General features: G+C 36.5%; 1 protein-coding gene across 8 annotated transcripts in view; it reads left to right on the top strand.

Annotated features, from left to right (window-relative positions):
- Window positions 1–11223, top strand: part of ARHGEF7 (Rho guanine nucleotide exchange factor 7) — a 120359-nt gene extending 109136 nt beyond the window's left edge. For 7 of the 8 annotated variants that reach the window (XM_040537164.1, XM_040537140.1, XM_040537165.1 and 4 more), the window contains 3 exons: window positions 5296–5395; window positions 6048–6102; window positions 8652–11223. In XM_040537164.1, coding sequence (XP_040393098.1) covers window positions 5296–5395; window positions 6048–6102; window positions 8652–8774 — 278 coding nt within the window. In that variant the 3' untranslated portion in view covers window positions 8775–11223. The other variant, XM_040537149.1, reaches the window with a different exon arrangement.
- Window positions 11224–12634: the final 1411 nt, after the last annotated feature.

Consider the following 12634-nt stretch of genomic DNA (forward strand, 5'->3'; position numbering starts at 1 on the left):
AATAAAAGCACAGTTGAATTTTTTGAACAATTTAAAATATACTACTGCAGGTCCTGTTACCACAGATAAAGTTTGATACTTATTTCTAAAACCTTACACATTTTCATGATTTAATATTGCAACATTCTTCTCTTTAAAGCAAGTCTTCTTGTGTTCCTGCTTAAGATATTTATACTTGAGTGATTTAAAATAAAAAAAACAACCTAATATATACACTAAAATATCTGTAATGGAACAAAAAATATAATATAGTTGTTAAATATTGTAAGATTTTTTTGCTGTGACTTCAGCGACTCTAGTTTTTGTCCTACAGCCCCCTGGTTGCTTTTTTTATTGCTTAGTGAAATGTAGGAAATCTTGAGGGATGATCTGCCACTTCAGATGATGTATCTGTCTTTCAAACTCTTCATTCTGTTCTTCAGTGACTCAGGTTTGCACACGGAATTGTATGTTTGTTTCAGTCTATTCTCATTTTAATCATCAAAACATTTTGCTGTAAACTGCCTAGATCTGTCATCTGACTCATGTGGGGTTCTTTCCTATTTGTGTACCACTACTAGTGAAAAATAAATAAATAAGCTTCATGCCAAACCTTTTTTTGCTGCTCCAGAGAGTTTGCAAAAAATGGTGTATTTTATACGGTGTGCTTAAGTTTGGCCTGATGTTTGGTTTCTGTTTTCTTGTTATCTGCACAAGATATTAAAGGGCTCCCTTTTGACTTTTGACAGATCTATAGCATGAAGGATTTCTTTTTTTCAATACTTCAATCTCAACATACACAGAGTTTGGGAGCACCATTTTTAGAATTCTTCACAATAGGACTTCATCAAAGAGTCACTGAGAAAGAGAAGGTTAACTTGGAAGGTCTGCTCATCCACTTTAGCATCTTGACTCTAACTAATACAATGAAGAACAGTATTTTAAATAATAAGTAATGCTTATTTTTTTCATCACTTGCTTCCACAGGAAAATGACATATCTTTTGTATATAACAGTGGCTAACTTATCTAAAAAAAACAATTTGTATTGCACATATTTGTTTTTCAGTGGCAAGTCAGACTTCTGCCTTTGAAACTCAAGGAAATAATTTTGAAGAGCTTCCTAGCTTATGAAGAGAGCCTATTAAAGTTGGTAGAAAAAGGGCTGTATAGTTACAAATACCGTTTCTTCTTTTTTACATTTACTGTGCCTTTTGTTGTGCAGAAGAAACATTTCTAATGGCCTGAAACTATGCCATATGTGTTTTTGTAAAGTTAACCACTATCCCTATGGGTCTAATTTCAGTAGCTTAAATTAGGAACCTCACAGTTGCAGGAAGAAGGCAAACTTTCAGAGAATATCACTGAAAGTACCTTGGTTGAGCCTTCTCAAAATGGCCAGCTGGAGGAAGGAGCTCAGTTCTTGTCTGACTGTGAGGAGAGCCCACTTTTAAATGAGGCCCTGAAGTTAGCAGTTTCAAGTAGGTGAAGCGGATACCCACCTCCATTTTATTGTTGGCTTAATTGGTTCCTAGACAGACAAGTTCTCTGAACGTAGGCAAAGATTTGATACGTAGTTCAAGCGAAAAGATATCTGAATTTCATCCCCCTTCTTTTCCTTCCCTCCTGCCTGCGCTACACTAAGGTCTGTGCAAAGCTTCCAAGGCTTCCGATGTGTGTGATGTTTTACTGGTTTCAGATGGAGATGATCTGAATTTCCGATATGAAGACTTTCAGACGCATTAATATCCAAACAGATTTCAGCTTTCCTGTTTTCCAGCCATGCTCAGAACTGCTTGCTTGCCAGTGTGGCTCATGAGGCTGAGAAGGGGATCAGACACTGAAAACTAAAGCAGCGGCCTGCGACTGACAGGCCTGCTCTGTAGGTCCCTTGTACCAGGTTACACAGTGGGTGTTGCTCAGGTCTCTAGCCCTAGTGGGCTACGGTGCCAGGTGGGCTCTGTTATTTGTGTTATTCTATAGGTTTAGCAAGCCTGGCCTCCAATTTAATGTTGGTAAAAAGCATTGTGATTCTTTGTTCTCCACTCGAGGGCTGCGAAATATTAATACTGAATAGATACCTTTACTTGGTTGATGGTATTTAATTGACAGAAACTTAGTTGAACCATGTCCATAATGGTTCCAAGTTTTGCCTTTGTCTTTATTATGCAACAGTCTCCTAATGAGGGTATCTCAAGTCTTCCAGGACCCCAGATTTATGAGTTTCCCCATTGGAAAGTTATGGCGACTTCCTCAATTTTTAAGCTCCAAATCCTTTCTCATTTCCTTCCCCCAACAGCTTCCCCCAAGAAGTAAAACCAAACGAAACCTGTGTTGTAATGCTTGGGATGGTTGGTTTTTTTTCTTCTTTCCCCTCCATCATTATTTTTAAAGTAGTACTTTTGGTTGTTATGTCTTGAGGTGTTTTAGGGGCAGAGTTTTTGGAGGTCAGCTTGAACATTCTCTTTTTGCCTCTTTGACTTGTAGTGACACTACCCAGTTTTACTACAAGTCAAATAGTTAATACAATTCAGCACAAAACTTGCAAATTTAAGATTGACAAAGGGTGGATATGGCAACCTGAAGCAGCTCTGGAGTCTTCTGCATTATCTTCTGCATTATTTTGTGAAAATGTGGAATACATGTTGAGGAGGCACCTTGGATTATGTAACTTGCAACAACTTCTTGAACTTCACGTCCTCAAGCTGTAGCTTGTAAACCTTTTTGGAGAGAGATGGTCACACGGAATATAGTTACAGAGAAGCTGGGGGAGGCAATGGGTGTAGTTTCGGCAATATTGCTGAGTGCTAGTCATGAGGTGACACTCCTCCTGAAGTTCATTCTAGATGTGTATTTGCTAGAAAATGCATCTTTAAACAAAACAAATGAAACAAAAAAAGGTAGTGAAATTACTGCGCATGTACTCATTTGATGATCGGATCCTCCTTTGTTGCAGGATATGTAAACCTTTAATAGTTAGCCACTGCTTGTAAGGTTTAAAAAGAAACTTTCCATTTGTGCCAGAGCAGTGAAGGTAGTGAAGGCAGTGAAGGTAGGACGTGCGATGTCCTGAATTCCACAGTAGTTGGTATTCTGTGGCACAGAAAGGCCAATGTTCACTTCAGTTTACATCATGTAAGTGTGTATGTGTTCTGTGTGGTGTTCTCCTTGTGTGTATAATGTTGGTGAACGTTTTGCTTTTATGAAGCTGTATATGCTGTGTCTCAATAGTATTAAGTGTTTACTGTGCTATGCTGCACATGCGTCAGGATATGCTAGTGTAGACATCTGTTCCACATGGGTGTGTATATAATAACTTTACAGTTAGGACATACTATGTTTTTTTAAAGCTGTCTTCTCCATGCTATTTCTGCGTTTGGCAAGGACCCATGTTACTCTGACCAGGCAAAGACAATTGGATGCATCTCTGTACAGAGATAAATACAATGCGTTGCTCCGTCTTTGGTTGAAGGGAGTCATGGGTGAGAAACACATGGCACTTCTCTCTCTTTGGTTGGAGTCTCCCTCAGCACATGCTAGGCTGAAGCGGTCAAAACTGGTACAGAGACCCAAAATTTAGTGATCTGGTAGCAGCTGGTACCAACTAACTTCCTAAAATACCATTTAGCTCGATGTTGTGTTACATCTTGGGCAAATAAAGCCAAGGAGTAACCAATTAACTGAAATAAACAGAAGGCAACTTTTTTTTACAACTAAAGATTGATAGTGCAAACAAGGAAACGTCCATGAGCCCCATTTGCTGAGCTTGTTTTGTAGGTTGCACTTTCCCAGCAAAATGAGGGGGGGTTATTTATTTGGAAAGGATTTGTTCACTTGGCGAGGTCAAGAACTTAAGGCTTTCAAGGACGAGATTCTGTTCTCAAATATGCAGTTATCTTTATTCCACAAAATTTGACTGTCATGTACTGATATGTTTGATCTTTGCTGTTACCTTAAGGAAACTTTTCTTTGTTAAAGGATGTATGCCATTGCTAAAACAGTTAAATGAGCTTAACAAGTCCTGCGAAACTGTTCCCTACAAGCTTGTTGTTCAGAACTCAAGACTGCAGCTGTTAAGGAAGTTAGGATTTTTCAATGAACTCGATTTCCTTAATTTTCTGTGTGTTTAGATTTTTTATATATACATTTTATATATATATATATATATATATATATATATAAATGTTTTATATATTTATTATTATGAATTGTAAAAGAAACACTGTTACCACAAACAACTGTTCGGCAGGGGCTATCTCCTGACACATGTAATCCTGTAGTACCTATCGACTTGTTCAAACTGTACTAGAATAAAGGCATTCCTTGTCAGTGAAAACTCATCACAGCACATTGGTAGGCAGACATACCTTGCTTGTTAATACTCATATCTTGGTTAAAATATACAGGAATTTTAACGCCTTATCTGCTGTATTTGAATTCTGAACAAATGCTTAGGTAGCAATTTACAGCCCTCTTAAAAATGCTTGTAATTTATTGCAGCCTAACTAAGTAATGTTTCTAGAATGCATGCTTTATGTATGTATGAATGGACGAGCATCTCTGAGCAGCAGGTTTTCTATTTAGAGCTACACTACTAGAATTTGCGTGAATTAAATCTTGATGTCAAAAATTGTAATTGTAGAAAACGTTCTGAAGATGTTAGAATGCTTTGAGTTTTTGTTGTTAAACCATTAAGTGCATTATTAACATTTTAAATGTGAACTATGTATTTCATTTATTATAGGACAAGAAGACAGTCTTAAAGCGTATGTGTATGTCTGTGCAGACACAATTGTAGTGTTTATGGTGTTCTGGGGAAAGGGTTTTTAACTTTTTTCTTGTGTTGCTGTATCATTTTATATCACTATTCTGCTCCTTACTGATAGAATAATTGGTTTAGGGTGGCATTATGTCTTGGATTTTTATTGTGTGAGATCAGAATCTGTCCTTGAGGCTTAAATTGCTACTTCTTGAATGCATCTATCTTCCTCTGACTCAGCTATGGTAGATTTGTACAGATTTTACTGATAGTTGACCAGTGCACTGTACATTGAACTGTGTAGCATCCCCATCAATAACACAGAAGTTGTCATCACCAGGATAGAAATCTCAGACAATACTTATTTTTGTTATAAGGCTGTGGATTCAAATGTAGAAAAAGGTGTCAGTAATCTGTGTATGTAGAGGGAAGGGGAGAAATTGAAAGTGATGTACCTTGGTCATGCAGGTGTATCATGCAGTGAATGAAATAATAACCTGTAAAATTTCCCTGACACTGTCTGCAAGTTTCTCATTTTGTAATTTATTTTTACAACAGGTTCCCGCAAAGAATCAGCTCCTCAAGTCCTGCTTCCAGAAGAAGAAAAAATTATTGTAGAAGAAACTAAAAGTAATGGTCAGACTGTTATAGAAGAGAAGTAAGAGAACATTTAATGAATGATGGATTAAGACAGTAAACTTTGCACTTTCCTTCCTCCTTCCATCTCCTTTTCTAATAGTATGTGTATGGTACATTAGTAGTAAGGGACAGAGTTGTCTGGAGTGTGCTGCCAGTCCTTTTAAGTGCAGTTGGCCTTCATTTAAATCCTTGTTGCCTGGCTTCTGTGTGTGGTACTCAGTTTATTTCTTCTGTGCCAAGAAGTGGTACGCTGCACCTGTAAATATTTTTCACTTGTAAGTAGCCCTATAGCACTAAATTGTTGTAGGATTTCACTATTAAATTGGTGTCGTCTTTTTAGTTTGTGTGTGGTGTAATTCTGTTTTCTTTTGTTAAGGTGTATGTCAGAAATGAAAAATGATTCTGTTACAGAAAGCAATAATACAGGAACCAGTATAGGTCCGTATGTGTTTGAGAGCTGTATCCTGTCACAGAAGCTGGTAGCACATCCTTGCTGCTTTCTTGCTGCCAGGAAGGATTAATGAATATAAATCAGGATAAGAGATAATTTTTAATGCAAATTTGAAATTAGCTCTGAACTGTATTTTTTTAATGCTTTTCATTTAACAGTTGTTTAAATTTAGATATTTTCCTGAAAACCATTGTAACAGATCATCTTTTTTCCATTTTAGAAGCCTTGTGGACACAGTATATGCATTAAAGGATGAAGTTCAGGAGTTAAGACAGGTTGGTAACTTGCTACCTTAGAGCAACATGGAGAATGGAAAGATGGCATGTTATAAAAACAAATACTGCTTGCAAATCGATTCAGTTCGACAAGAATTAGCTTGCATTTTGGACTAGATTAGAAACTCCGAGATTCACTTTTAAAAGTAAAACATAGCAATTTGACAAAAATACTGTCTTTTGTGGTTGTCGTCAACCGTGGTTGGAGCATCAACCTGTGAGAAAAGTATGAAGTACACTGTCTCTGAGGGGACTTACTAAGCTCTGTTTCGTTTATTTTTGGATATTACAAGTTTTGAAACATTTAAAGTATTAAATAAATCCAATTCTGGTGTATCACCAGCAAAATAAGTGTATAGAGACTGTGAAATAGCATTCTTGGAATGGATGATTGTAGTAGTATAAAAGTCTGGATTTACTTAGGCCTTTATTTACAGTCTTCCAGTAACCTGAAAACCTCCTACAAATCAGTTCCTAAAGCGTCTCCTTTCTGGAGATGGAGTTCTTTTCGCTGCCTGTCGTGTGCTCTTTTTAACGAGGGCTAACCCTCGCTTAGGGTGCTTGTTTTTGTCATCGGAAACTGCACTAGATCACACTGACTTGCTGGTATGGTAGTTCCAGCTGATGTTTTAAGTGTGTTTTAAATATCCAAATGAGTTGTTTTAATGTTTTTTTCTTGACAGGACAGAGCCTGTTTAAACCATATTTGTGCTACCTATTCGTTGTTTAGTGTGTAGGCAAAATAGTTGAATTATCCTCATTCTCCAATGTGTGAATTTGCCAACTGATCTTAACTGACCTATTGCTCAAAGTCGTCTTTGACTCATGAAATCACCCATGTTAAAGTAAAATGCATTTTTACTCAAATTGCTTCAGTTTTGGGGCTGTAAACATGAATCTGAATTCTTTGCCCATCTATAACCATGCCCAGTATTCTTAAGGATGTCGTGCCCATTCCTTGAAATAGGATTGTTGATGTATTAAATACTGATTTTTTTGCTGTTTTCAGTTTATGTTGAAACATATATATCCTAGGTTTGATGTGATTTTGGCAGTATTTTTAGAAATACAATTCACTTAATACAGGCAGCAATAATAACCCACTAATTCTTCTGTGGGATGGCCGCTTCCATACAAAGGGTGAAAGTGCTGCATCACTGAGGCCCTGCAGATCTCTTTGTGACTCTAAACAAAACATCACCTTCTCTTGAAGTTCAGACAACAGCTCACTTCCCTTGAGCCTCTCCAAATACACTCTTCATAATCTGGCATCTTCCAAAGCCAAGACCTTTTACAGCCTGACTTCATTTTCTTGTATATTGGGAATCGTAGAAGCATTTATTGGCCTGCTGCTTTCTTGTTTCTGACTGGAGAAGTGGCAAAAATAATCTCTGAGCTGGGAAGGTCCCAGATGACCCAGGAGTTCATGGATAAAAGCTGTCTGGGAGTACATGGTGCACTAGCTGGTGTAAATCCCAGACTGGCTGTTGGTAAGAGTTGGCCACAAAGGGAGATCCCTCCTGTAGCAGCTACTGTCAGTTACTCATCACTGTTGTTCAGCACTTTAACAGTACAGTCCTGAATTGGCAATAAATACGTGAAAAGGATATTGTCTGTACCTACAAGAAAAGATTGAAATTTCTGAGTTTCTTTTGAGGAGAGAACGGAGTTGAGGAGTCCCATTCTGTTTTTAGAAATTTTGGTAAATTGACAGCTGATGGGAGTCCAGTGGGACCCCTGGATTGCAGACCTGTTTGTGTGAAACACCCCTAGACTCTTTGTCTTGGGAGCCTTGTCTCATCTTCTGGTTGCTTCCCCACTGTTGCCAGCATCACCTTGTCCTCTAGTGCATTAAGGAATGTAAGCATTTCTGTGGTTTGGTCAGTAGCATCCTTACAGTCCTGTTGTTCGTGGTGTTTCAATATTATCTGATGGTGTAAAACACTGAGATCTGACTCAGTGCACAGTGCTGGTGCTTCTTGCAATTCAGACTCCTCTTAGATTGTCTGGTGTAAAGCTTAGTTACAAAACACTTCTCAGAGAACACAATGGTTTTCGAGATGCTCTTTTCAAACTATTTGCTTTCCTGATGAAGCAAGTTAATTTCCATGAAGTTTTCAGATGCTTTTCTAAGATTGTGGAAGTAGTTATAATCCCAGGAGGCCCTTAAAGGGATACTTACTCTACTATTTCTGCTCCGTTTCCCTTCTCCATTAACAGTAGCTACTCTACTGTTCATTGATCAGCTTTGAGCAGAAGAATTCAAGATTATTGGCCATCTGTTACTAGCAGTAGCATTCGGAAGGACCCCTAAGTAAAAATACAAAATAGCTCAGTCTCCATTTGGTGGTTTTTGTTTGATTGTGCGAAGTAACTGCGTAACTTGTAAAATTTTAATGAAAGGCTTTCCTTTTGAAGAGCTAATAACAGGCTTACTTAGAAGAGCCTTCAGAATTTGTAATTGAAAGTATATGCCTGGTCAGAAGAGATCTCTCTTTAAAACAAAACAATCAAAAACCCAAACTAATAGTTTTGTCTCTGTTAAACAGGATAACAAAAAGATGAAGAAATCATTAGAAGAAGAACAAAGAGCTCGCAAGGACTTGGAGAAGCTTGTTAGAAAAGTACTAAAGAACATGAACGATCCATCTTGGGATGAAACCAATTTATAACCATTTTTTTCTTTTTTTCTTTCTATTGAAAGACCAGTTGTAAAACTGAGCTGGGAAGCCTTCTGACATTAGTCAGTGTTGCATCAAGAGCACTACAAAACAGGATTTAACTGGATCTAGTGATTTCTTGCTCTGAACATATAGAAACAGCCAAGCCATTTACTGAAGCAATCTGTACTTTAAGTGTGGAGACTCTGGATCCTGAACTCTACTAAACTTAATTTGTTTGCATCTAAATTACCTCATTTTGCAGAAGGTGCAGCACCTGACTAAAAGTCCATGTTTTTCAGTGGCTTTTTAATTAAATATATATTTTTCTTGTAAATATCTGTAATTTTGAATGCATATGTGGTTGGTATATCAGGGCTGATATGTTTTTTTTTCTCGTTCTTACAATGCTCACAAGTGTTAGGAATAATGGCAGTACTGTCTTACCTGAGGAGGGTCAGAGTTCTTTGTGGATAATTATGGATTTGCTCCAAACTACCCGCTCATCACACATGCAAATTTTGAAAGTTGTTTTTCCTATTGACCAGTGTATTTAAATCCTTTACTGTTATTTATGTCTGCACATACATTTTAAAACAGTTTACAATTGTTTAAAAACAGTATTAAACTACAGAAAATTGTTTGACAGTAGAAACAATTTTTAACAGTACTAATGCCCGTGACTTACATTCATGTACACTTATTTGGCAGACTAATCTATTGTGCTTTGGCCACCAGAAGACTGATGTACTTGCCTGCTTTTTATGACTGTGATTTTTAGGTGTTTATGTACTACATTTTCTATTGTTGTGCTTAAACATACAGCTGGCTGATAATTTAATGGATCATGCAGTTTGTTAAAGCAAAAAAATCAATCTAATCCAGAATTTTGTGAATAAATTGTTGCTATTTATTTTTTATGGTCACAACAATTAAATTCTAGCTAACCTTTTTTTTTTTTGCATAAGATGCATGAGCTAGGCCAAATTCATTCAGAGCTTTGTTTTTATACCACTATGTAAGACTTTGTTTGGAATTCCCAGACTGTGGAAGCAGAGTCATTCCTTTCCCATCCTGTTTTCTCAGCATACTGCTGGTTTCTGTACTACTAAGATTTAAATGGAAACAAATCTGGAAATTAGAATTTTTTCATCATGCTGTAATTCATAATTTGCATTGCTGGCAAATTTGAAAAACATGTATCATGAACGTGATTGAAAACTTTTATTCCCTAGTCTGAAAGGTTCAATTACTGCAATCCTTTCCTGTATTTAAAATAGGAGATGCTATGTTATTGCAAATGCTGAGCTTCGGTTGGAGCACTTGAAACACTAAGCCCATTCAAGCTCATTTGTCAGGGTCCCTTGATTTCATCAAACTTTGGATCAAACTATAGGTGGTGCAATTTTCTGAGGGGTTTTTCTTCACTTGACAGTCAAAAGTGTAGGTATAGCAACAGACCCAGGTCACGCCTTTTGCCCTTCTTGATTTTCTAGTGTCCTTTAACTCTTTTTAAATATAATGTTTGGAACTAAGCAAATGTTTATATAAACTTTAATGAGTTGGTGCAAGAATGATTAGGGTGGTAAGAATTGTGCACATTTGAATCTAATGAAGAATATTTTTAAAGCTGTTCTTAGCTGAGAAATGTGGATAGCTTTTTTTTAATAGGAAAGAACATAAATGATTACATTACAGACTTGAGAAACAGTTCTGTGAGAATAGGTACTTAATCTGAATAGACAATTAATTGTCTGATTTTAAAAGCTGATTATATTTGTAGGTATTTTAATTTGTGTTCCTACAATTTAAAAATGTCCTCCTTTAACTGTAAAGGAGCAGACTGGGTAAGAAAACTTAATGTCTACAGTAGCTACATACACTCACAGAACTTTAAGTTTATGACAATTCTTGATACCAAAATCTTTTCCTTTTGTTTGCGGTTGCACAAGAATGTTGACTGACATCCGTAAATCTTCATATTTTTAAAAAATGCTCTTGCTAAAAGCTAAGTGATACTAAGCTGTGCAAATTCATGGCACATTGGCTAAATTTAGAATTGACAGTGCCAATATAATTAAAGTTTCTCTAACACTTCTACTTCCTGACACTAAGGCTATTCTTAGAGTGCATTTTACCTGTCAATTGAGCATATGTAAAAGGACATTCCAGAGGAAGAAGTATAAAAGAAAAACATGAATCTTAGCAGTATTTAGCAAATTTTAACTCAGGAACAACTTCCATCATAACATGGCTTTGTTTTACATTATATTGTAAAGAGTAGCATTGCTGTGTAAATTTGCTGACACTTAGTACCTGTGATTATAATAATTTCTGACAGTACCCCTATACTGATACCTAATGAACATGCCTTAAACACTGGGATCAAGCAGTTGTTAAATATGACCAGGACTTAGGGACTGATTTTATTCAAGGTGGATTTGGATGATAATTTTTTTTTTACAAAAAAAAAAAAGGAAAAAAATCAAACATTATATGTAGCTCTTGTCCTTAGCTCTAGTGCAGAGAGCAAGATTCAGGCTTTTGGGAACCAAGGAATATCTGAACTTTTTTCTTTTACAATTTGTTATACTGTATATAGAGTGTAAATTTCACCATGGACCTTCGGAATTGTTGGAAACTTTATATAAGCATGGATAAATGGGGCACTGTTTATTTAACCTATTAAAGGGTTATTTCTTTGCTCTCATCATTTAGGGATGAGGAGATGAAGCCATTTCTTATCCTGTAGATGTGAAGCACTTTCAGTTCTAAACTGTTCAAAATGTAGCATAACATTTATCTGTACTTATTGATGTGTGCGTGTTTGTCTCACCATGTCATCTTAAATATTAAACAACTGACTGCCTTTGTATAAATTTTTCTTAATGCTGATCATTTAGGGAATTTAGGGTGTCTGTTTACAGTATCTGTGGAGAAGTCAAGTTTAGTTTAGACATCACAATATCCTGATATCGACTACTAAAGTGTTTATGCTACATTATTGTAATTAAACCATGATTTTTCCCCTACCTAATGAAGTGTTACATTTCATGTAATATGTGGGTTTTGAGATTAAGAAGGAATACTTGTTGATTTCTCTTTTTTTTCATATAAATGACCTCTGCTATTTAATAGCTGGAGTACTATCTTGACAGGGCCTTTTTGTGGTCTTTTGTAATAACAAATTGATGCCTATGAAACAAATCAAGGGTTGTTCAGAGGGATGCAAAATAGGATTTTAACTCTCTTGCACCTAGGAATTTTCGCTTTCTTTGGCAACCAGACCTAGGGCAATGTAAGATACAGGAGATCAAAGACAGTAGCTAATGAAAGGGAGAAAAGTAAGAAATGCTAGAAAATCAAATTACCGCATAAATAAAGTAAAATACTTGTCTACATCATACGATCGATCAGAATAGATGAGAAATTGCTGGTAAGTGTACATCATAGGGGTGCCACATGAAATGGGGTGCCACATGAAATGGGGTGCCACATGAAATAGGTGGGGCAGGTATGATGGTAGGAACATCACCTTTATTGCTTCATGCAGGATGATGGGATGAGTCATGGAAAGTGTAGGGAGCTGTTTGCTTGAAAAGATGGCATCAGTCTTTTGACAAGACACTTGAGGGGGTTGATAACTGAGCTTAGATTGAAATAAAACATCCATTCCGGCTCAGTTTATCAAGTAGATATACTTAAAAAAAAAAAAAAAAAAAGAACAGAGGACTTGATGTGTAGCACTGCATAACTTTAGTCAGAAGAAATTCTTATTTTCCAACTCTTCTCTTGGTTCTTCGTTGTAAAGATTTTTTTTTTTTCCCCCCACAATTTGAAATCCTCATCTACTTTTCATATTGTGTGTTTTC

The sequence above is a fragment of the Cygnus olor genome, chromosome 1 (genome assembly GCF_009769625.2).
Source record: "Cygnus olor isolate bCygOlo1 chromosome 1, bCygOlo1.pri.v2, whole genome shotgun sequence".
NCBI lineage: Eukaryota > Metazoa > Chordata > Aves > Anseriformes > Anatidae > Cygnus > Cygnus olor.